At 41.3% G+C, this 26,932-nt stretch overlaps 1 protein-coding gene across 1 annotated transcript in view; it reads right to left on the minus strand.

Moving 5' to 3' along the window:
- Positions 1-4,807: 4,807 nt before the first annotated feature.
- LOC149444128 (proton channel OTOP2-like) overlaps positions 4,808-26,932 on the minus strand; it is a 55,679-nt gene continuing 33,554 nt past the window's right edge. The window contains exons 4-8 of the mRNA XM_089654885.1: positions 18,796-18,932; positions 15,785-15,843; positions 13,805-13,926; positions 8,121-8,971; positions 4,808-5,323 (exon numbers count right to left, since the gene is read on the minus strand). Of these exons, the coding sequence (XP_089511011.1) occupies positions 5,153-5,323; positions 8,121-8,971; positions 13,805-13,926; positions 15,785-15,843; positions 18,796-18,932 (1,340 nt within the window). The 3' untranslated portion in view covers positions 4,808-5,152. The remainder of the gene's footprint in view (positions 5,324-8,120; positions 8,972-13,804; positions 13,927-15,784; positions 15,844-18,795; positions 18,933-26,932) is intronic.

Genomic DNA, 26,932 nt, shown 5'->3' on the forward strand with positions numbered 1-26,932 from the left:
AGATGTTTGGAGAAAGCTCCATCCTAGAGGACCTGAGTACACTTTTTATTCCAACCACCACCATAGTTTCTGTAGGATCGATCATATCTTTATGTACATACATGCTGTTTCTCAGGTTGACTCGATCTCCATTCCATCTTCCCCATGGTCGGACCATGACCCTATAATCCTTTCCCTTTTCCTCTCTGGCCTTCCAATGGAGACTCAACAAGTCCCTTCTCACCTCCGAAGACTCCTTTCTAAAGGTCCAGTCCCATCCTAAATCTTTTTTCTCTGATAACGTCAGCTTGGTATCCTTGGCGGTCACCCTCTGGGAAGCTCACAAGGCCACAATTCAAGGCCACCTAATTCAGCTGGATTCCAAACGGAAGCGTATGAGAGAATAAAGGTATCAGGAACTTTCCCAGCAACTGGCTGTAATGCTTATGAAATGTGTTGGCCTTGGACCCTTTGTTTCCAGGGTAATGTTTACAATAAAGCATTGTTGCCCTGATGCCAGGGGTATGAGAGGTGACTGATGTATCATTTCTCTAGGTCAAAGGATCAAAGTCACAAGATATTCTGCTAAGAACAAGATAAAAACTTGTTTATGGAATGAAACGTGTTTATGACATCTAGTAACCTCACATTAGGAGAAAAAAACCTGTTTAAGGACATCTAAGTTAGAAATCCTTAAGTCTGGGGGAGATGAAAAAAGGTTTTGGGGTAGATAAGAAGCAAAAGTGTGACTTTACCCATCAAAAAGCTACAGCCTTGAATGTCTCACTTTCTCATTCTATGGTGCAACACATTCAGGTAAGCTACCCCTATCATTGGGCGGTCTCCTTGCTAGATTATCTGGGTGTCAAACTGACTCCTTCCTATGACACTCTTTTTGCGATCAATTACTACCCATTACTGAGACACGTCACCTCTCTTTTGCACTCTTGGCAATTCCTTTCCCTAACCTGGATCGGGTGCATTCACACAGTTAAAATGACCCAACTCTCTAAATTATTATTCTGTTTCAGAACCCTACCGATTTGAGTACCCTCTTTCTCCTTACGCTTGCTTCAGATTAGACTTCTCTCCTTTATTTGGGCCTATAAACGCCCCAGGGTGTCGCGACACACTTTGTACACCCATAGACTTAGCGGAGGTTTGGGTGTTTCTAATGTTTCTAAATATTACATGGCAGCACACATTTCCCAACTCTCTCTTATTCACGCTTCAACGGACATCCCGTTTTGGGTACTTCTAGAGCTCCCCAACTGCCCCCGGTTGCTATGGCGGTGCTCCTTTGGCTCCCCCATAAACTTTGTCCCGCCCCTCTTAGCCCTCCACAGCCTGCGCATCTAGGACTCCGTTCATAACTCAGGTAATCTCATGTCTCCTTGTTTGCCTCTCCTCCCTCTCCTTAACAATTGCTTCTTTCCTCCAGGTCTAGAACGGTGGTATGCCCACGGTTTATCTCATGTCCGCAATTTCCTTATCTCCCGAGTATTCCCCTCATGACCCTCTATCCAAGAGACTTATAACGCCCCTTCTGCAGAATTTTTTCGCTCTGTACAGCTTCGGCACTGGGTGATCTCCCTGAGGCCTAACATTACCTTACGATATCGCTCTATGGTCTTTGAACTCATCTGCAGGCACTCCCCTAGGGCTTCAGGCATTATTTCTTTGATCTATTCCTCCTTGAATGTGGTCACTAGCTCACCCTAAAACCTCTTATAAATTTAGTTGGGAGCGAGACTTGGGATACTTCATTGATCCTGAGGATTGGAGTAGGGCCTGGTAATCCACAGCCAAATGTTCATTCAATACTACCACTCTGGGGGCAGCCTACAAGGTCCTCCTGAGATGGTACTGGGTTCCAGCTCATATTGCAGGTTTGAACCCCTCTTGTGGTGACATGTGTTTCAGAGGCTGTGGCCAACGGGGGGATGTGCTTCATACCTGGTGATGGTGCCCACGGTTGATTGGGTTCTGGTCTCGGGTGTTTGGCCTCCTTCACACACTATTTCTTGTTTCAATACGCAAAGACACGTCACTGGCTATGTTGCATTGCCCTATCCCAGGCTTATCTTCTCCTCAACAGAAACTTGCCACCTATCTATTCATTGCTGCGAAGCGGGTCATAGCTCGAGCTTGGAAGTCACTGTCTGTGTCCTTTGTGGCAGTTCAGAGCGTGCTGACCATCTTGATGGTTAACGAAAAGATGTCTAGCATCTTGCAGGACAATCATGCTAAATTTTTGAAAATTTGGATGCCCTGGTGGTCGTACGCCTTCCCTACGATGTATCCAACAAGCCTGGGCCCCTATACTGGATGAAACTCTTCGTTAGTCTGAAGGACCTACCCCTTTCCACCCTTCTCTGATCTCTCTTCTTTCTCTACCTTCTTTTTTCTCTCTATCTTCTTCTGGGATCATATGTTGATCCCCTTTTTACACTCCTTGTTTAGTTATTCATGTGAGGTATCCATTCGGGTCTGCGGGCCCAGAAAGTACATACAGACCAATGGTCTCACCCAGGGGTGGACTGACAACTCATGGGGCCCCCGAGCAAAAGGGGATCATGGGGCCCCTGAGTCCTTCGCCACACTCAAAGCGCACCCAAAAAAAGCCTATAAAATGTACCAAGGGCATTTCATGGGGCCCCTTACTGACCACGGCCCCTCGGGCAGTGCCTGAGTGCTCAAATGGTCAGTCCGCCTCTGGTCTCACCCGTGTGATCGTTCTTTAGCTTCCACTTTGTTAAAATGGTCGTTGCACATTTTCCTACCCATGTATGTTTGACTGGATTGTCTGTCTCCCCTGCGTGGGTAAATTGGACTGTGTTGTATTGTTGTTGCAACGATAATAAAAAGTTATTGAACCAGAACAAAAATAGAGCACTGCATCGTAATGTACTGAAGATGTTGTAACACATAGGGAGGTTTTTGCAGATGTCAATAAGGGTGAACTAATCCTTTAATGTGTTGCCTAAAACTGTGTGGCTGGTCACCCACATTTTATTATGTACTGCCTATTAGTGGTTTAATGCCTGGGCATCCCTTGCCATCTGGGTCAGATCAATATTATTATTATTATGGATGTGAAAGCTAAAACTAAGAGCTGGCACCAAATATGTTACACATACTATACTTTGCATTTAAAGCAAGTAATGATAAGGGAGCTAGTTTGGAGATCAGCAGATCGATGAATTTTAATTTTTTTTCATGTTATATCAGAATTCTTTATTTCAGTATACAGTATAGACAGTACATGCAGATATGCTCAATGTGCAGAGAACTATATGCTTTCTGCTGGTACTACAGAACTGTGTGATTCTCTGCAGATCAGGCAGATCTACATGCCAGAACATGGTTAAATAAAATATTTAGTAAATCAGTGATTATCCTGATTTATTTTTTACTAATATCGATTTCTAAAACAAAGTATGAATTAAAAACAATAGAAAACAGAAACATTTGGTCTACCAAACCCCTTGCTTATTACTGAGCAAGCAATACTAAAAACTAAACAGTGTTAATATCAAATAAATGAATAAATAAAAACAAACAAACAAAAAAACACAATTCATAAACTTAATTAAATGACTACATTTATAACGTGTTCTGTGTCTTTTATTTATTTATTTAAATTATTTGGAAATAGTTTATTTTTATTAGTATTAATATGTAGTAATTTTTCTGTTTTCAATAATTTGATTACATTTTTAAAAACAGTTCACAAAGATACAATAAGTGAGTACAATATCAAGGCACAATAAACAAAGCGGGAAAAAAGAAAACATGAACTTCCCGTATAGTTCTGAATATAAATCAGAAGAGAGAAAAAAAATTTAATGTTATCTGTAAGACAAAGATAACAACATTATAAAATTAAAAAAAATCTGAAATAATAAATTCCAGTATCATGTCATGTATATTTTATTTATCCCTTTAATAATCTTTATGGAGCTAATTCAACAATGTAATGACATCAAGCATAGAGTGTATGTGAGAGTGATAAATAGTGAGGTATAGCCAGTTTCCATCCACCCTATAGTAGCTTTACTGACACAGGGTGGCCGCTCTCTGCAGGATCATATATATATATATATATATGTATATATACAGAATGTGTGTGACTCTGTTTTTCTGGGCGGAGGGTGTGCATGTGCACATTTCCTAGGCAAACTATAGGTTATACCTTCCTGTCATCTTTGTATTTCAACAGGCTGTCATTACTGATCTTAAATGTGCTAGTGCAGACCCACTTACATTACATTCCATGCATGAAAATGTGTGGCATTGGTCCAACGAATGTTTTAGAAAAAGACTGCCAAGAGTTAGAAAGGTTAAATATTAATAAATTAAAATTATATTTGAATATCTAGTGGGTGAGATGTGTAGGCATCTGAAGCAGAAATGTCACCAAAACAAAAGCTAAGGGGGATCTTCTAATGTGCAAAAATGTCTAAGAGGGGAATTTTCCTCATTATGTAGAGATTTTCTTTCACTTCCTTTTGTGCTTCTGCAAAAGGAAGTGAATTGAAATGTAACAAATGGACTGCAGACAGCAAAAAAAAAAATGATAGTGGTTTATCCCTTCTCTACTCTTTTCAAATAGAAAAGGAAAAGTTTTGGCAATACATACACTTTAAGTCCTACAAAAAATACCTTAAGAAAAAGACCATAATATACAGAGTGGATCTAATATAGGGGCAATGATGATACGGTGTGAAGAGGTGCTTTCCAGATCTCCTCTCCTTTCTTCATGAAATGTGTTATACCATTGATTTATAATATATCTAAATCTAAATATTAACACACAGAAAAAGTATTAGTTTTTAATTTTACTATTATACAGGATTTATATAGCGCCAACAGTTTGCTCAGCGCTTTATTTACAAATGAGCAGGAAAGATTATGACATATATACATATAAGGTGGTCATTTTGTCTATAGCCCTCAAATACACTAATTGTTTTACATGAGGCGTAGCATGATTGACTAGACAGTCTTTAAACACAGCATCAGAGGTAGAAATAATCATGGGCGGTTTAGTCAAGCTTCCTATTTTCCAGGTACATGTTATGAAACTGTCATCCGTTTCCTTTTCCATAATGATTGTGAAAAACGAACATAAGGGTCATTAGGAAAATGATATAAATATATAGCAGTGTGGTCACGATATAACATAGACTTCCAGAAGGCTGGCGACAGCATGCATTCTGTAGAAGATCCCAAAAGGAAGGCCGATGTTGACAATAGCGGTCCACATTGAGCTCTTATAGAAATTCAGCTCCAGGTCATTATCAAACTCAGGACGAGCTCCAAAGGCAGGTATGATCCAAAACTGTGATAAGAAAACATTCATATTAGAGGCAACGTATGGTATGATCCAGAACTAAGAGATGAGGAAACAGTCATACTAGAGACAACTTATGGTTTGATTCAGAACTAAGAGATGAGGAAACATTCATATTAGAGACAACTTAAGGTTTGATTCAGAACTAAGAGATGAGGAAACATTCATATTAGAGACAAGTTATGGTTTGATCCAGAACTAAGAGATGAGGAAACATTCATATTGGAGACAACTTATGGTATGATCCAGAACTAAGAGATAAAAAATATTCATATTGGAGACTACTTTTTGTATAGTCCAGAACTAAGAGATATGAAAACATTAATATTAGATACACGTTATTGTATGATCCAGAACTAAGAGATACGGAAATATTCATATTAGAGACAACTTATGGTTTGATCTAAATCTGAGAGATAAGGAAACATTCATATTAGAGACAACGTATGGTATGATCCAAAACTAAGAGATCAAGAAACATTCATATCCACTTTAAGACCAGGCCTGTTCTGGTATTTTTTGTGTACATGTAACAATCTGTATTTTATGCTAGAAAATTTCTTAGAACCCCCAAACATTATATATTTTATTAAAGCAGAGGCCCTAGAGAATAAATTGGTTGGGGTTGCAATTCTATATGTCACATGGTATTTGCGCAGGGGTTTTTCAAACGCATTTGGGAACAAATACGCTTTTTTGCATTTTAATGCACAAAAACACAATATAATGCCCAATTTTTTTGTAAAATATAAGAGATGATGTTGTACATGGATGCCAAATATGTCACGCTTTAAAATTGCGCACGCCTGTGCAACGGCATAAATGGCGTACATTTTACTATCCATAGGCGGTACAGGTTACTACTTTAGATTTATACAGGAGGTCTGGTACGAGACTCCAGTGCACATCGCTGGATCGAGAGGGGGCTTAGGTTAGTATTGGGGGGCTGAGGGGGATGCTGCACATAAAAGGTTTTTTACCTTCATGCATAGAATGCATGAAGGCAAAAAAACTTGAGCCTTTACAACTACTTGAAAGCGGACTTTCACCCTAAGTAACTTTAATGGTGCCCTGCCTCCTACCTTCCTCAAATTTGGATATTGTTTTTTATCATAGTCTTTATTTAACATGTTATTTGTGCTGCAAAGCAGCACTTTCATATTTCTTGCCTAGGCAAGAATAGCATTTTTGTTTCCCTGTACCCCCTTCTGAATTGCATGTGTGCCCAGATGTGCTGCTGGACTGCAGTTCCCGAATGAGACTTTTGGCACATCTTTCCCATGCATATTATCAAAGATCCAAAGCCTTGCTGTGTTTGCACATTTGGGGGATGTGCTTCAGCACATCTATGCACACATCATAATAACAAAAATGAGGCATCTGGAAGGATGCAGAGCCAAGCCAAAAGGGGACTGAGGTACTACATTTTGTACTCAAACCGCTAAAAGTTTTATCCCACATTTACCATGTGTAAATGATCTGAGCTAATTCTATCTGGCTTGTTTTAAAGCTCAGCTCCTATGTCAGGTTTTTCACACCCTTATCCCCTTGTATTCCTCTGAGCCCAGGTCATCAAGGACATGCTCTCAGGAGGCACCTTATTAAGCAGTCCTGGACTCACAAGGAAACTCTGTAGAGAGTGGCAGACACGTGCGATTCATTTAGTTTTGATCCATTCTTCAAAACTTAGATTTTTGTAGATTTGAATGTATCCGAATCTGATGTATCCGAATCTCCAAATAGACATACTGTAGAAACTAATGATCAGAAGAATCAGAAAAAAGAGGTATGATAAAATTAATGAATGCATTTGTTTCATTCGGACTACATCACATAATGCGATAGTAGTTCAGGCCCATGGGAAAATGAATACAATTTTTTACATTTGTTTGATAATTCGGATTTGGACAACGAATGACTCTAAATTTCGTTCCATTCGTCAATTTAGATGCACATGACACCAGTCAATATTGTCCAATCAACTCATGCTAATTTTCTTGGTGGGTTGGACTAGCATCCTAAGATATCAAATCCACCTGACTCAATATTATATCGAACATATAGAAATCCTCAGAAAAACTGCACACTTTTTTGAATGCACCCAAATTGTATAAATATACAAACTGAATGCCAAAGAAACTAAATGAATTCCAAAAACAACATAATGAATATGACAATACGAAATTCTACAATTAACAAATGCATCCGAAACTAAACAAAAATTTCCAGCATGCACATGTCTAGAGAGTGGTGCCATATCATTTTTCTGCTTGCTTCACTGCAGCATTCAGGACCTGCATGCTGCTAAAGGAAGAAGAGAAAGAAGGGGACCCATGATATCACATGAGTTGTCAGAAGACTCCAGAAAGATGTATACATAAAAATACATAAACAAAAAAATTGAAGCAGAAGGATACCTTAAGTGGGTTTGGGTAGGAACTAGGAAGGAGGGTTAACCTAGTATGAAGCTTTAACAGTGACTTTCCATAGGATCTCTATTGAAGAGAAAGGACCCATTCCAGGTGAAGATAATATACCAGTTCACAAGGAAGAGAGTATTCTAACATGATTAAATATTATTCTATACCAATGTGATATTTATTTTCATTAATGGAACTTTTTGATGCAAATAAGATAAGTGTATACTATAAATTATCTCAAGTGGCTTTGTTAATTGATGGGGTGATTTCAGGACATTGAGAAAAGATATGCTGAGACTTGTAATAAAAGATTGCTTTCTGCAGAATACTTTTTTGTTTCCTTTTCACAAAGAGATTTAACTTACAATAATGTTGGAAAAAAGCAAGAACAACGAGAGCTCCTTTACAATCCTCCTCTTCCAGTCAATGTGAGTTCTCCTTGAACTGGAGTGTGGAAGTGCTCCATTATGGTTTGCATCAGTTTCATTCCCATGTACAGCTCCCAAATGATTGCCGTGAGAAGCTGTAGCCACTGCATTGACATAAACTTCATGTCCAGCATTATTCTCCACTGTGTCGTGATGATCTCCATCTGCATCGTGAACTGGCTGTCTATGAAGTCCCTCAATGATAAAGATATTTTGAATTGTGTGCTGAATTATCATGAGTATTGAGTACACCAGGTTGAGAATATCCTTGAGTTCTTTTGCAGATGTGGCAACAACTGCTATAACTGAGAAATATGATATAATGTATTTGCCCAGAGCTGCTATTATGAGCAGGCCAACATCGAGGCTACGTGTAGGGTTCTTGTGGCTGTCCGCATCCCTTTTGTCAAGCCTAAAGACTATAGTCCCAGCAAGAGAGCCAAGAGACATGAGACCGAGAGCCACAATGTTGAAAATATAAAACATTGTCATAACTTTCCCCTTGTTCTCAACTGAGCCTATATCAATTTCATAAATGATAAAGATAGCCAGACCAGCTATAAGGATCCCTACTCCGCAGACAATGCCCACAAAGAGTCTAGGTAGATGTAAAGGATGACGTGTGGAGTGAGAGTCTTCTTCCATTGTACGACCTACATTCTTCCACATCACGTAGGACAGGGCTGAAGCAAATAGGCTGTACTCGATATTGAATGGGTATAAATAGTAATATCCAGTCTGAAAAGTTTTACAAACAGTGTTATCACAGTCACATCCAGGAGATCCAGCTGTAACAAATTGGAAAGATTGTGTTAGGCACACGTAAGCATATGGAATGGGAAAATTATCATTATCCTAAACTAGATAACTGACAGCATAAAGAAACACATATACAAAACTAAGTACACACAAACTGCCACATTTTACATTGTGCTAAACCCATGGTGACAGCTAATGGAAATTTTGAGGGAATTTCCTGTTACATCCTGTTGTGTCATAAAACAATATAGCCCAATATAGCCACCGCCTAATTCTTAATCACTTTATAGAAAAAGGTTTTCACTATAGATGCACTTAAACTGTAACTACACTTTGGTTGAGAAAAAAGCAATCCCCTCTAGGTGATCAATACACATTGCATGCATTTTAACATACTTTGAAACAGATTCCTGCCTTTTTCAGTTCTTAAGAAATAGCTGTGTGTTTGGCCATGTGCTTTGCAGAATGATTCTGAATGGAAGGGTCTGTTTCATTACAATCACTTGGTACACTCTCAGTCAGAGGCGGACTGACAACTAATGGGGCCCCCGGGCATTAGGGGATCATGGGGCCCCTGTGTCCTTGCCCAAACTCAAAAAAGGCTATGAAAAAGATACCAGAGGCATTTCATGGGGACCCTACTGACCCCGGACCCTCGGGCAGTGCCTGAGTTTCCAAATGGTCAGTCCGCCCCTGCTCTCAGTATTCTAATGAGAAAAGCTACAGGGTCTGCGTCCCTTTAGAAGAATGTACCCCTTATAGAGTATCTCATCAAAACTGAAAGTCATATTTCAAAGGATGCCTAAAAACTGACTATTATCTTAGTGCACACTTCTGAGAAAATTGGCAAACCAGTCACAGAGGCAGGAAATGACATTTCTGGGGGTATTCTATACCCCAGCACTTTACAGAACACCTCTGGGTTGTCATATTGCATTGAATTAAAAATTAAATTGCAAAGGCTGCAGATTGAAAAGGAAAGCTAATTTTAATAGCAATAAATAATAATACGGCTTGTGTGGCAATTGTATGTGCTATATTATAGTTTTTTTTTATTTGCTGTATTTGTTTTCAGTCAAAGTGGAGCTATCCTTTAAACTAAGCTGCATGATAAACTGAATCATTAGCTTCATCTAGTGGCCAAGAGGCGGTATAGTTTTCTGATATATCTCAATGAGAAAACAATACAGCACTTTGGCCACTGGATGCAGCTGATGATTCAGGGATTAATCTGCTAATAGCTTGCATTTAGTTTGCATTAATGCTTCGGACATTTGTGCAACAATTGTTTTTTTTTTTAAATGCTTTTGTATCGTGATCTCGTTGGAGGACTTAGGCCATATTTTTATTAACATTTTAAACACTAGTCATGTGATCCCAGGAAAATTTAATGTAGAATATGCATAGCGCGTTAGAGGATAAGTTCACCTTTTATAATATGTTACATGTTACACACATATTCAGGGTGTAACATGTTATCGAACTCCCCCCCCCCCCCCCCTTAGCTGTGACAATTTTTTTTTTTAAAATGCAGCTGTGCGGGGCCCTTTGCGGCTGTCGGCTTGTAGTCCTCAATGAACTACCACGTTGCTGTTGAGCACTGTGCTAGTTTATTGATTCTTCCTGTCAATTTAAAACTGTCTGCTCATAAGAGGTATGCATCTGCTGATTGCTGGTGCATTGCTTTCCAGGCTCCTAAAACAAAAAGTACCTTAAAAAAATGTGCAATTATTTTTTGTCAAAAGGTGAACTTATCCTTTAACAATACTGTATGGAAGGAAGACCAAATGTTTAATTTGTGTGCCTTCACTGGAGTCATATAGACACAAGTCTATGTGTCTCCATTTCAGTTAACATAGGTTCTCACTGGACCTTCTAGACCAGTGGTCTCCAAACTGCGGCCTGGGGGATGAATACGGCCCTTTTGCTTGCCTTTATCTGGTCGTTGCAGCACTATTCCTCCTACAGACACCAACAATGGCGGCATAATTCTTGCCAATGACACCAACAATGGGGTACTATTCCTCCCACTGATACCAATGATGGGGACTCTTCCTCCCACTGATACCAATGATGAGCACTCTTCCTCCCATTGACACCAATGACTGGGCACTATTCCGCCCACTGACACCAACAAAAGGGACATACAGTAATTTCTACCACTTACACCAACAATGGGGTCATTATTCTTCTCACTGACACCAGTGATGGGGCTTTATTCCTCCCACTAGATGTGGCATTGTTTACTCCTACTGATACCAGGACATTTTCTACCCTCACTGGCCACAGTGCAGCCCCCTAAAATCTGAAGGACTGTAAACTGGGCCCTTGTTTAGAAAGTTTGGAGAAGCTCTAGACCAGGGGTGGGCAAACTTTTTGACTTGAGGGCCGCAATGGGTTCATATATTGGACCCGGGGGCCGGACCAAGAGTAGATGAATGTACCATCCCCCATAGTAATTCATCCCCCATAGTAATTCATCCCCCATATAGTAATTCATCCCCCCTATAGTAATTCATTCCCCATATTAATTCATCCCCCCTATTAATTCATCCCCCATATAGTAATTCATCCCCCATATAGTAATTCATCCCACATAGTAATTCATCCTCCATAGTAATTCATCCCCCATATAGTAATTCATCCCCCATATAGTAATTCATCCCCCATAGTAATTCATCCCCCATAGTAATTAATCCCCCATATAGTAATTCATCCCCCATAGTAATTCATCCCCCATAGTAATTCATCCCCCATATAGTAATTCATCCCCCATAGTAATTCACCCCCCATAGTAATTCATCCCCCCTATAGTAATTCATCCCCCCTATAGTAATTCATTCCCCTTATTAATTCATCCCCCATATTAATTCATCCCTCATATAGTATTTCATCCCCCACAGTACTATTCCCCCCCAAGTAGTAAGCCAAGTCCCCCCTGTGTCAATTCACTTACCTTTGCTCCGCGCATTCCTCTCGCCGTGTTTCCGCGCCGTTCCGGTCTTCAGGGCGGACTGTGAGAGGAGCCTAGCTCCCCTCACGTTCGTCACGCTGCCCCGCCTACACACATCCTGACAGCCAATGTTTGCCTGCCCTGGCTGTGTTTTTTTTTATCACGCTCCTCGGGCTGGATTAAAAGGTCCGCCGGGCCGTATAAGGTCCGCCGGGCCGTATACGGCCCGCAGGCCGTAGTTTGCCCATTGCTGCTCTAGACTGAGAGTCAGCATTCCAATTAGCACAGTAAAGCTGTCCATAGATGGTTTGAATCTCGGCTGGTTCAGCAGAGACTGGTGATCAGTAGCGGAGGCTAATGCCGATAGCAGTAATCCCTGGCAGTCTCCCTGCCAGCAGAACACAATAACACTGTGGGAGGATTCCCCCATCAACAGTGGCTGTGTCGATGGGGAAATCAAGTTATTTTCCTTCCAGCAACCTGTTGTTATCTCACCTAGAAACAAATGTGTTTGCCAATCTTTACAATTCTGAAAATGTAATAACCCAAAACTCTCATCCCATGCAGAGAATGGACGTAACAAATGCTAGCTTTATAGTAAAATATGGGCCAGCTGTTAATTGGTTCTTTTTTACATTGGTTTTGGTTTTGTGAGGCATAAATCATCAGGATTTGTTGTCTATATGCAACAAACCAACAGTTAAAACCATTACTCCTACTTTTGAGTCCATCATTCATAGCTGAAAACAGTTATGACTTTTTGAAGATTGTTATTGCCAAACCTACCTGTGCAAATTAGGTAATATGCAGCAAACAGCCCCTTCCATCCAACTGAATAGATGGCAACTCACTTTGATCTCTAGGTATCAAGAGAGACATCTACAATCAAATTGTAACTGCTAGTGAGAGCAGTGTGGGTATGCAAAAGCCAATGAGCTAGTCTGCTTAGGCACGGAGTGTACTAACTAGGAGTGTCAGGAGCAAGGTTTGTCTCAAGTCTGTAATTTGAGGGTAGCAGCTGCTTGGATATTAAGGTACATTTGTTTTTATGGTTGCTATCAGTGTCAAGAATGGGTAACTTTGGGGTTCTTGTGATATTAGATCAGCACGTTGGCCGATTTCTAAGGACACACAACAGACTGTGACTCCTCATGCATTTTCAGGCCTCCTTTGCCCACTCGGTACCCCACATCCATTACAGACTGGGTACCAAGTCAAAATATTTATATGATCCATAGCAATCCTCATTAGATCAAGAATTCCTGATTGCTGCAATTATATTAAGATATCACCAGCACACAATTAGCAGAGGTTATAAGCAAACAGTTTACTAAGTACCAAAGGACAAAGTGACATCCACTGATGACCCATTCCTCAGGCAGATAGTGACAACCTACCTGAGGATGGGGTCTTCAATGGACCAAAATGTTGCTTTGGTAGTGAACAAAAGGTTCGCTTATAACCTCTGCTAACTGTGTGCCCGTGACATCTCTATGTATAGACTTTGTTCCAAGGAAACATGATGGATAGTAATACTTCACACATAGTCCAGGCTCTCTCTCATCCCTTTATCTCTCAAGACCCTGCCCATGATACTTTGGCATTTGGTTAATTTAAAAAAAAAAAAAAGTGGACATTTTTTTAAAACTAAATCTTCTCAAACTATCTTTGTTGGCACTCCCTACACACATATAAAGAAATAGGTTTGACACCAAGCAGTCATCCACACATGTTGTGTTGCGGGAGCTCTCTTTTTGAAAATATATCTAGTTGGGTGGAATAGGTACACAAAACCATTGAAACACTGAATTTGTCTCCACTTCCATTGCCTGTGTACGTGAGCCATTACTTTAGCTCCACGTACTTTCTCTTTATCTGGGTAATATATGCTCTTTTCATACTATCTTACCTCTCATTATTCTGTGCCCACCAGATGAGCTACCATCACTTGGAGTCTGATGAAGAGATTCATCAGTCACAGCTGCCATCCATATTGATAGGTTGGTAATTAGAGTCAGCACAAGACCACACCTAAAACACAGGAATTCATGAAAAAACACTCAAGAAATCCAAAAAAGAAGGTGTTATTAAAAAAACACTTAAAGCCCAACACCAGCTTCAATGTTTATTCTTAGTTTTCTATCAGGTTTTATTGCTGTGGGTGACCCGTTGAACACATTTCACCTGTGACATCAGCACACCAATGAGGGGAGTAGGTATACTGGGTCAGGAAGTCACAGAAAGCAATATTAACTTGGCAGAAATTTTAGATTTTTTCCATCTTGCGTGGCCATTAGAAAGGTTTCCACCACTTTCTGTCCCAAGAAGAAGTAAGAAAAAATGGAGACCACAATGAAAAAACTGACATGGGTTCTAAGCCCCAATTCCACTCTATTCAAAAATAAAAAATAAAAAAACTTGGCTGGGGTTGGGCCTTAAAATCTGTCTTATCCTTATAAATAAATCTAATAAAAATAAACAAAAGGAGATGCAGTGTGATTTGTGATGAATTACGTCACTAATGTTTATAATAAATATCCTCCAATATATGTACAACATATACACAGAAACTAGAAGAAAGGAAAAAGTGTCAGATGCACATTTCCAGTGAATGACCTGAACTGGAAAAAGTACCATTGTAAATAATCTGCTTAGTATAGACAACACTTCCACTTTCCTTTGTTATTTTCTGTGTAGGTGACCAGGATTCATCAGTGTGTCTTGTTCACACTACTACGACCTGAAAGTCGCACGACTTACAGTGGGACTTTGCCAGGCAACTTGAGTACTACTTTGAAGAAACTCTGAAGTAACTTCCAGGGAATTCCTAGGAAATCTTCCTATAATGTCGGATCCAAATCACATCAATATAGATGAGGATCCGACTTGGAGACAACGTCTTTAAAAGTCTATGGGCACAAGTCGAATAGAAGTCGCCTTGAAGTAGTACAGGACAACTCTCATTGACTAACATGGGATTTCACATGTCATGTGACTTGGGGTCTCACAAGTCGGATCCCAAGTCACGGCAGTGTGAACAGAGCCTAAATGTGATCTATTTTGGACACAAACAAAAAATAGGTCCTGAAGTATTTAAAAATACTGTGCCTTTTATTTGAACAGTCTTAAACTTTATATTTTCTTTGAGATCAAGATACACAGATATCTGATACTATGTATTTGTCCTCAGAAGATCAGGTTGACAAAGATAAATAAAGAAAAATTCAAGGAATGGACATTTTTACATAGTTACATCAGTCCAGCCTGGACCAATGTACAGTATGTATGTGCCATATCTGTGGGATCCATGTGGAAGCTAGAATTCACTTGGGCACTGCTACTGCAGTGATTTCCATTAGCTTCAGGACAGGCCTTCTTGTCTTGACATCAGTGCCTGACCTCACAAATGCGCATCTGGAAGAATGGTCAAACATTCCCATAGACACACTCCTAAATCTTGTGGACAGCCTTCCCAGAAGAGTTGAAGCTGTTATAGCTGCAAAGGGTGGGCCAACTCAATATCGAACCCTACAGACTAAGACTGGGATGCCTTTAAAGTTCATGTGTGTAAACGCAATACTTTTGGCAATATTGGGCCAATATTGGGCCATGTCCTGTCCTGGGTGGAGGCACTGCCAACTTATCAAACCCACTCTTCCACTTAGGGAATGTTTTCTCTTATTTACCTACAGATTTAGTGCAATATCCCTTTTGGGAGGACTATTTCTCATAGCCCTCCAGGGCTACAACATGATCTTCATTGGACATACTAACTAGAAATGTTTTGTACCTGGTGGTGTGTTTCTGTATATTTCTTTATTGCAACTTTGATAAAAACTATGGAATTAACAAATAGCAACCAATATTCTTGTCCTCATCTTTGTCTTACCTGGTTAAATTCATGTGAATCTGAACACAGTCTTTACAGGCTACCCAGAGAAAGTATGTCTGTAAATGGAGAAAAGAAATATACATATTGGCAACAGTAAATACTTAAGGTGAAAGACCACAAGATCTGCAGAGATGTGTATTCCACTTAGCCAGAGCACAAAGAAAAACTGGACCTGTGATTTGAAGGTAGCACTGTAAAGTAAATAGATACCCATATTTCTTGTTTTTGATAGAATAGGGGAAGATTAGAACCCCTGTCAGTGTCTTCGCTGTCTCTGCTGGATAGAATCTCTCTATCTTTTTTGTCCTTCTGACCATAGAAACTGGAACAGAAAATACTGAGGAATCCAACATTTTAGAGCTATTACCTGAACAAGAAGTGAGGGCAAATCTTCCAATACTGACACCTGTTCTGGTGACAAACAGAACCCCTTGAACTTATAAAGATTTTCTCTCACTTCCTGTTACACCTCCAGAACAGGAAATAGAGGAATAACCTCCAGAATGGACTCAGGAAGAAAACAATAAACTGACAGGGGTGATTATTATTATTATACAGGATTTATATAGCGCCAACAGCTTGCTCAGTGCTTATTATTCTTTCCTACACTATCCAAACATGAGAAAAAGTTCTGGCTACACTTTCATTTAAGGTTCACTTTCGTGGAAAAATATAATAAATGCCCATATTTTTGCAAGAAAAATATGTGTATTTTTTTTTTTTTCACAGGAGCCTGCAGAGAATTGTACCAGCGATCAGTGGATCACAGGTGCAATGCCAGGCTCCCACAGGCTCTTCCTACTAGTGTTGGGCTGGATGTTCGAATCGAACGTAAGTTTCACTTGAACATTGCCCGTTCATGTGTTCATCGAACACACGAACGGTAAGGGCGTCCAGCAGGCTATTCGCCTGCCGTGCTCCACAGTGCACTGTTCCCTGACTGTGCATTGTGATTGGCCAAAGCAATGCACCTGGCCACAGGTTACTTGCATTGCGTTGGCCAATCACAGCGTATGATGACGTCACAAGGGGGTGAAGTGACCCCACCCATTGTGACATCATCACTGTATTTAAGAACTGGCATCGTGGCACAGCTGTCAGATGGCTGGGATTCAGCATCAAGAGTGGAGCGTTGGCGGTGGCAGTGGGCATCGTGATTGATGTTGGTCTTTTTTCGGGGAACATTTTTTAACTTTTATTTTTAATAAAGGACTTGTCAAAGACTGTCCCCTGTCATTTTTTATACTACACTGTTTTTTTTTGTGAATGGGTAGCGGTATCATGTTCCCCTTACTCATTCGCATAGGGGGGGATGTTGGGATCTAGGGGCCCCTTGTTAAATGGGTCTTCAAGATTATGATAAGCCCCCCACCCACAGACCCCCATAACCACTGGGTATGGTTGTGGGGAAGAGGCCCTTGTCCCCATCAACATGGGGCAAGGTGCTTTGGGGGCTCCCAGCCCCAAAATGCCCTCCCCCATGTTGAGGGCACGTGGCCAAGGTATGGTTCAGGGTGGGGTGCTCGCTTATACCCCCCTTTCCTGACCTGCAGGGCTGCATGCTTGGATAAGTATGGTATGGATTTTGGGGGACCCCCATGCCATTTTTAAAAAAAAAATTGGTGTGGGGGTTCCCCTCAAAATCTGTACCAGACTCGAAGGGCTTAGTATGGATGGGAGGGGGGGCAGCACATTTTTTTTTAAATTGCCGAGCAATGCCAGCAATTCTTTTTACATTCAGCTGTCAGCGGGGAACCCCCTGACAGCAGAAACATTAAAGGATGTTTTTAGTAGCTGTGCAGTATCTTACCACATACTCAGATGTGGTGAGATATCGCTTAGTAAATTATCCCCTCTGTTCGAAGTTCACGGTCGAACTTTCGTTAAGTTCGAATGTTCGACCGTGAACCAAACAGGGGGGTGTTTGTTTCATCACTACATTCTACAGTTCTGAGCCCATACCTATGTTTTTTCTTCCCCTCTCACTCCTCTCACTCCACAAACACACAGAGTAGAGATAGTACTGGGCTCCCCAATTGCTTGGGAGAGCCTGGTAAAAGCAATAGGCAGCGACGATAAGATGAGGCCCCTTCCACACCCTGTAAAAGTGATCAGACAGCTGTAGAGCCACTAGGATCACTACTACAAAAAAGCTCACTGCTGGATTAAAATTTTGGTACCAGGACAAATTTTTTAAAATCTACGATTCAGATAAAAAAAAGTTAGGAGACAGTTTTTTTTACTGTAGCGTGGGTTGCCACGCGGCAATCACGGCAAAAATGCACGATGTTTTAGGCACGATTGAAAAATAATGGCACCTGAACCTGTACTTTTTGATCACAGTGATTTTGCAGCCATCCCAAAATGCCCAGGTATGAATGGAACCTCCCTGGTTCACACATTTGCAATTCTGGATTCGTTTTGAAACTCACAGATTTGCATGACAGGTTAGATATTGTGTTCCTATTGAGGTGGTTCACACAGATGCGATCCACACACATGGTGTTTTGAGTGCCAGTATGCAAAGAGTCCTGTTCGAGCTTGTGGTGGTGCATTCCACACTCGCAAGTGATAGAGTAGAGTGACATGCGAAGATAAGTGTTCACATAGGATTGCTTTTGACAGGAGTTTCTGCAATGAAGTCTATGGAAGGCATTTTCCACGTGATCAGTTATGAATCCAGCAATTTAAGGGTTTGACAGTTCGGTTGAGAGCAGAAGCAAGTATGACAGTTAGCATTCCTGGCATGCCGGTAATGTAACAATTTTTTTTAAATCAATTGGATTCATTCCACTTGAAGAATAAATAGGGCCCCAGTGCCATATGACTTCTTCTCCTTAAACTGTATAGCACTCTCTGCAAAAATGTATTATAATGGAAACGCTCTTTCTATGACCACACCCACATCAAATTAGCATGTTGAACATGAAAGCTAAAGTTACATAAGTTACTTAACATATCAAATTGGTTAGTAAAAAAGATTGCAAGATTTAATTGCTACATCTGACCTGTAAGACAATAAACAATCCCTGGAAGACCGGGTGAACAATTTTGATTGGAGATTCACAGTGTAACAAATTGGCAGATTTACCAATCTTTAACACAACCAGGACCAAAGAGCAGACTCCAAAGGCAGCCACACCCACTAATGGACAAAAAAAGAGACACTTAGTGAACATTTGAAATTTTCTTTGGCTGGGTATAATTGCAACATCGAAGTTTATTGTGTATATTGTATAGTACTGTGTTTAAAAGGAATCTACAGAGTTTTTGAATGTATTTTATGTTTCGTGTTTAGGACTATTTTATTTTTTAAAACACCATTTCCATTTTATTCATCTCTAAAATATTGTCTATAATACAACATAATTTAAAATTTACTTACTTCAAGGCAACAAATGCAACTCTTGACTTTTCACATTTTATCAGGCTAATTGTAACCGCATTGCTGAAAAAATGTTTTGTTAACAAAGTCCAATAGATTAACCTCAGATTAACAAGCACACTCAGCTGAATGAGTTAAAGGAGTCATTTTTGGAGGAATTTTATCCTCCCCTTGAGGGATAGTCTGTCAGTTTCTCCTTCTGTACAGTTGCATCTGCTTATAATATGGACAGATATCTGATGCTATGGACATTCTAGGCAAAGTGACTGTGTCTGTTCAAAGCCCCCCCAGTGCTACCTAAAACTAACCAGTGCTTCCAAATATGGGGGAACATGTGACCTGTTACCATTTGACTGTGCTTGGGTCTAGAACCCAATATTTTGGTGCCAACTGCAAAAGGATGGGGGATCGCTGAAAAGGTATGAATCAGTGTCAGGGTGGGGTGGGGAGCATAGAATTAGTGGCAGAGGGAGGGAAAGTAAGAATCATTGTCACTGTCCCTTTGTCCTGAATAGATGAAGTGACAATATCCCAGTAAAGCAAGCATAGCATCTATGTACCTCATCATTTACTTGTTCTACTTGAATCTGTTCATGCGCATTCACGTACAAACAATTAAAGCAGTTCCACAAAGTACAATAAAGTAAAAGAGTTGAACTCACGTGTCCACTAGATATGGTGCTTTGTATATGGCTACACCAGGAGAATAAACTGTCACTGGGGCCAGTAGTAGGATATTAACTCTCTACCTTGGAATTGCTGTTCCTCTACATCACAGACCCACAACACAGGTGATAGAGACTGCTCCCTCTTGTGTGGCTGTGTACAAAGCACCCTATCTACTGGACACATGTGAGTTCAACTCTTTTACTTTTTTGTACTTTGTGCAACTACTTTACTTGTTTGTAAGTGAATGCGCATGAACAGATTCAAGTAGAACAAGATGATGATGAGAGATTTAACTGCTCTAGATCTTCTACTGACTTGGGGAAGCTGTATGTAATCTGGATGGTTGGCAATACTTTTAAGGACAAGATATTTCCAAGGATGCCGAGCTGGTTGTATCTAATGGACCTTTTAGCACAGATTTTCAAAGTGTTCTCTTTTCCTATATTTAGGCACATAAGGCATATGTCTTAGAAATAACCATTGACAACACTATAATGATTGCACATTACCTAGTACAAGGTACACAGCATAGTGCAGTGAAATGTGTTGACATGCACTGGCGATGGTGCAATTTTACCAGTGCTGTTGTGCTTTATGTATATGCGTGGAGGGTTTTTATTTAATACTGATCTGTCCACCATATCTAAAGACTGGGTAGCTGCAAAACATTAAATTTTTGGGTTTAGATGCACTTTTACGCCTCTGACATCTGCATGATGACTGGCACTTCAGAACCAGTTGTACCTTATAGAAAACTATATTGCTGTATGCAGAGAAGTGTCCCTATTCTGCCTCATTGTGTTTCAACAGCTTAAAACAGACTCTCTATGGGTTCTATGTTTCTAAATGTAGCACTACCCCATTAGGCGTTGCAAAGATTTCAGGTCCCCCTATAGCCCTGCACAGCCAGGCAACATGCATTTCTATGAAGACTTGCATCCAGGAGTCCGAGATCAGTCATTGAGCCTTAGTTATGTTGTTTTATTTTGGGGATTTGAACTGGGATGGGGTTAGGGGTGTACAGGATGCCCAATGGAACTGATGAACTGAAGACAACTTCCTGGAACTATTTACAAGCCTTCACTGCAACACAGTCTCTGTGGGAGAGCTAGCCAGCATCTTCTAGTGTATCAGAGGATCTGGTGCCTGTCACTTTAAGAGATTAGACAGTCTCAGTAGGTGGCGAATCTGGTTTCTCACCAGAGTGCTCCCTCCCCTATTTGGCCCCATGAGGTGCAAGTCACTCAGTCCTACTCCTGTGCGGCTGGTGGGTTGGTGGCTGCTACCAGGCCTTCTAGCTGGGCCGCTCCTTCACTGCTACACAGGTGGTTTTCGCTCTGAGAGCTGCTGAGGATCTGAGTTTTCATCTTTACCAGCTCCTTTGCCTGTAGGTGAGACCATCTCTCCACCTGGGCCCTCTCCCAGGCTCCTGCCTTCAGCCTCTCATTCTCTCTCTATCCTCCACCCAAACTCTCCTTCAACTGAGCTGGCTCAATCACTTTTAAGGGTTGTCCTGGCCCCTTGCCAAGCCTCCTGTTGGGGATTGACCAGGCACCCTCAAAAGTGCAGATCAGCCACTCCTCAGATCCACCCACTGCTTCTAGGCCTTCCTCCAAAGTTCCAGAACAGAGGAAAATTCCACATGGCTGGTCTGCTGAGCCTCTCAGCTCTGCCCAAAGTTTGACTCCTGCTAGCTATCCCACCCAGGCTGCTACTCAGCCTTCATAGCTATCAATTGAGGTCTAGCTCCCCCTTGCTAACTAGGAGGGTGCTTCATAAAAATGTACGGATCTTGCGATTGGCGACATCAAAGAGTGTGATGCTTGAAGCCTATTACAGCATGTGTCTGTTTTGACATCTTGGTGGTATTTGTCATCTGGGGTAATTTTAATGGTTTTGATTCAGATTAAGCCATTAAGTCATGATTAAGCCCCGGGAGCAGGCCGAAACGTGCTGGGAGCATGGCTTGGATGAAACAATCTGAGTCTGCTTTCATCTACCATCTACTTTGTTCAGGAGAGGTGTGCAGTGGCCGGGCTATCTCTTCCTATTTCTATAGTGTGCTTTGGGTCTGGACGTGCCTTTACCCAGCCAGCAACCTCAGTAGTCAGCAGCATCCAATTCATCAGACCTTGTTAGCCTGAGCAGGGGCCACTAAGCATTTATCATGGGTCACAGATTAATTTAGTATTTAATTTTTTCTTTTACGTTTTTTATCTTTTTTATAAAGACATCCCTGTTTTACAAAACACATTTATTACAAGGTTATTTGCTCTAGTGTCACAAAACATTTTGTTAAAGAAACAACACAGCAGAAGTTATTTGCTTTCAGACTCTCTCTCTCTCTCTGAATAACTTCACTGCCTTTCTGAATAGAGCAAACAGGCTGAGCAGGAGAGAGAATAAGGGGAAGATGTTACTCCTTTGGCTCAGTCAGTTATGTATGTGAATTTAATGTTCAGCAATTAAAGCTTTACCCCAGGTTAAATAGAAGTCGTTTTACTTTCCAAATAATTTGTATTTCTTTCCATCCAGTTCTGATACTTGCTGGCCATACATTAAATGTAATTTGAAAATGTTAGTTTTCAAAATGTTTTTTTGTTATTTTTTACTTGGTTAGTGGTATCAAGTTGACATATCTTTGTAGTATAGGTGTGCACAGCCTATGGCATTAGGGTGTGCATACCACACCTCAAACACATATGAGTGTGTGCGTGCGTGTAAATATATATAGTATATGTATATACGCAGCACCCTCCTAGTTAGGTGCTAGGATTTATATAGTTAGGCTAAGCATAGCTGTGTTTCTCTGCTTACCAGAGAGGCTATCAAGTAAATTCAGTGTGGTATTCTGCTTAACCACTTAAGAACCGCCCTATAGCAGATATTCTATTACAGGGCGGCACCTGTGTGCAGGATCATGTATATATACGTCATTCTGCAGTTCCTGGGTAGGGGGAGTGTGCGAGCGCCTTACCCGCGCGCCATTTGTGGCCGCAGATGTCAATCACCGGGTCCCGGATGGTAATTACCCGGTGATTACCGAGCATCACTCTTCCTACCACTCCATTCCCCACAGCTATCTCCTCCTGTACCACTATCCCCTCCCTCCTAGATTATAAGCTCGAAAGAGCAGGGCCCTCGAACCCCTCGTGTATCACATTGTATTGTTTTCGTACTGTCGCATGTTCTGTCTCCCTTTGTAATGTTCAGCGCTGAGCGAACTGTTGGCTCTTTATAAATACTGTATAATAATAATAATAATCTCCAATGGGGAGGAAGATTGTTTTGTTTACAAACAATCTTCCTCCCTGTCAGCTCAAACACACTGCTTGGGATGGCTGTGCAAAGTACAGCCATCCCGATCAGTGTGCTTACAGTGAAGAACACCCCCCGCCCCCTAGTAAAACACTCCCACCACACAGTTAACCCTTTGATCGCCCCTCAAATTAACTGCTTCCTGCCCAGCGTCATTAGTACAATGTCAGTGCTTTTTTTTTAGCACTGATCACTGTATTGGTGTCACTGGGGTGTCACTGGCACCAATTAGTTCCCCCCCAGTTTCAGAATGTCCGCCGCAGTCCCGCAGTGCTGCTAAAAGTCGATGATGGCCGCCATTACTAGTAGAGAAAAACAAATCCCATTATCTATACCACCATTTGTAAACGCTATAACTTATAAACCAATTAATTTACACATATTGGGATTTTTTCTGCAAAGACATGTAGCAGAATACATTTTGGCCAAAATTTATGAAGAAATTTGATTTTTTACATTTGTTAACTGGACATGTTTAATAGCAAAAAGTCCAAAATATCATTTTTTTCCCAAAATTGTCGGTCTTTTCTTGCTTATAGCGAAAAAATAAAAAATACAGAGTCAATCAAATACCACTGAAACAAAGCTCAATTTGTGTGAAAAAATGACGTAAACTTCATTTGTGTGGAACGTTGTATGACTACGCAATTGTCAGTTAAATTAACGCAGTGCTGTAACACAAAAAATGGCCTGGTGATGAAGAGGGTAAATCCTAAGGGAGGCAAGTGGTCAACAGAGTGCTGTGATTGATTAGTTAGGTCTGCTCATGATGCTCTGGTGCTGTTGGAGTTTGTCTGAGTTCTGCCTGCCTTCAGGAAGCTATGAGAGCCTTTCAGAACATGGGTAAGGGTCTAGGCCAGGGATAGGCAACCTACGGCTCTCCAGCTGTTGCAGGACTACGCGTTCCATCATGCCTCTGCAAGTCATAGCTGTAACTGTCAATTTTGTAATGTTGCAATGTCTCATGGGAAATGTAGTTCCACAACAGCTAGAGAGCCTCAGGTTGCCAACCCCTGGTCTAGGCAAATGAACAGCATGAATATGGATACAGCTCTGGCCAGTTGCAGGGGAGTGTTGCCCCACTAAATGCTGGGAGTGGTATTTATATTCTGAGAATACATAGGTTAAGTGTCTTTTCCCGGGAGTGGATTGCACCAAGCCAAGCTGGAGGCAGGCTTGCCACGCCTGGCACTTTCTGCCATGTGGCCTCAGGTGGGTCAACTTGAGGGCCTGCCGTTTGAAAGAATGACCCTGGTTCATCAGTAAGCTGTCTGTGGGGAACTGTCTGCCAAAGATCTGTCTGGTATCATTGGAGAGAGTCGCTTAGAAGATTGGAGGGAGGCTGCCATTCTGTCCTTGGACGTGTGAGTACAGAAATTGAGAGATCATGGGGACACTGTGTGCTTGCTACACTCCCCAGTGCTTGATAGTCAGCGTGGGTCTGGAAAAAGAAAACACTGGCTATTGTTCTGAAGAGCTTGTCCAATTGTTGCAACTTCAAAGGACTTTGCTCAGCTACCTTACCTTCGGGCTGTCACCGTCTGTTGTAACAACCTCGTACCTGAGGATCTCAGCCCTGTAATTACTACTACGGCAAAAAAGGACTTTGCTCACTCCTAAACTACTTGTTGCTACAAAGTAAAGGGAAGTCTGCTATCTGCTTCAACTAAGACTTGTGCAGTTCTCAACTAAGAGATCACCTAAATGTGCTCAGTGTGAATACCATATTTTCCGGCGTATAAGATGACTTTTTACCCCTTGAAAATCTTCTCAAAAGTCGGGGGTCGTCTTATACGCCGGTAACGGCATGCTGACACCCCCCACTGACACCAATGATGGGGCACTATTCCACCCCCACTGACACCAATGATGGGATACTATCCCCCCCCCCACTGACACCAACGATGGGGCACTATTCCTCCCCCCCCCACTGACACCAATGATGGGATACTATTCCTCCCACTGACACCAAAGATGGGGCACTATTCCACTGACACCAATGATGGGGTGCTATTCCCCCCAATGATACTAATGATGGGGCACTATTCCTCCCACTGACACCAATGATGGGACACTATTCCTCCCACTGATACCAATGATGGGACACTATTCCTTCCACTGACACCAATGATGGGGCACTATTCCTGCCACTGATACTAATGATGGGGCACTATTCCTCCCACTGACACCAATGATGGGGCACTATTCCTGCCACTGATACCAATGATGGGGCACTATTCCTGCCACTGATACCAATGATGGGGCACTATTCCTCCCACTGACACCAATGATGGGGCACTATTCCTCCCACTGATACCAATGATGGGGCACTATTCCTCCCACTAATACCAATGATGGGGCACTATTCCTCCCACTGACACCAATGATGGGGCACGATTCTTCCCACTGGTGTGCACTGGAAGAGGGGTAGTCTTATACGGCGAGTATGGCCCAAACACTACATTTTAAACAGGAAAAGTAGGGGGTCGTCTTATACGCCCAGTCGTCTTATACGCCGGAAAATACGGTAGTTCTGATCTGGAGTATCCTACTACAATTCCCCAGTTTTACAATAAACTCCAAAAACAACATCCTCTAGACTTGTCATTGAAGACGAGGGGAAGTGTGCGTGAGTGTATTTGGCTGCAGAAATACACTGTGCCTGGCTGCTAGGGAAAGCAAAGGGAGCCCGTGGAAAACATCCAAGTGGCTCCTTTGGGGGTAGCGCAACATTTTTGTTCTGTTCAGAAATTCAACTCATAGCAAAATTAAATGTTTAACTTAACATTTTGAATTACTTTCTAACAACATTTATGAAGTTGGAATTATTGAATGTACAGACGAGATTTTATTTTTTTGTATAAATGTTTGTTCAGTAACTCTATCAGTGGAAAGCCTGACTTACAGAGCCCCCCGTCCTGTGACTTGAGAGTGAAAGGAAAAGCAGCAGATTTATTATCTCAATTTTCTGTCGCTGTGTTCTCTCCTTCCATCAACATGATCCTTGTTAGCACATGAGCACTGCGGCACAACTGTCTGGCTCCTTCTGGTGTTTTGCCTTCTCCAAATTTTAGTTCTGCTGTACAGGGCATTGCAAAAGGCTGATACGTAGTCAAATTCATGTATACACTGCTTACAGATAAACTGGGCCACCAATCAGAATGGGACCAAGTGTTAGTCCTCATGCACACTGGACGTTTTGGGTAATGGGTTTTTCTTTTTGCCTTCCTTTGGATCAACTGTGGGTATAGGATGGATTATAACTTATTTTTTTTCTATGGTTTAACTGGATGGACTTTTGTCTATTTTCAGCCAGACTATGTAAAGTCAAGTTAAAAATGGGAGTTTTTTTAGCTTTTTGCGCGTTTGTGCTTTTTTTTTATAAAAAAATGTGTTTTTGGTCAAAAAAAGTCCAAAAGTGCCTCTTTCTGGCGTTTTACCGCGTTTTTCAGCATTAAAGCATTTTTAACAGCTAAAAACTCCTATAGAAACCCACTAGTCCTGGGGTTTTTTTTTCCAGCCAAAGAACGTCCCAGCCAAAAAACATTGATTACAATCAATGTGTGCATGGACACATAGGATAACATGCTGGGGGGTTTACTAGCTGTTAAAACGTCAAAAGCCAAAAACATCCGCTGTAAAAATGTCCATTGTGCATGAGGACTTATAGTAAAAAGTATATAGTAAATAGTAAAAAAAGTACATAAAAGTTTGCCTGGAAACCTTGAGAAAAGTTGCCTGGAACTCAATCTGCTGGCTGGATATAAAATACA

The sequence above is a fragment of the Staurois parvus genome, unplaced genomic scaffold, assembly GCF_062004578.1.
Source record: "Staurois parvus isolate SC_StPar_1 unplaced genomic scaffold, SC_StPar_1.0 ptg000813l, whole genome shotgun sequence".
Lineage (NCBI taxonomy): Eukaryota > Metazoa > Chordata > Amphibia > Anura > Ranidae > Staurois > Staurois parvus.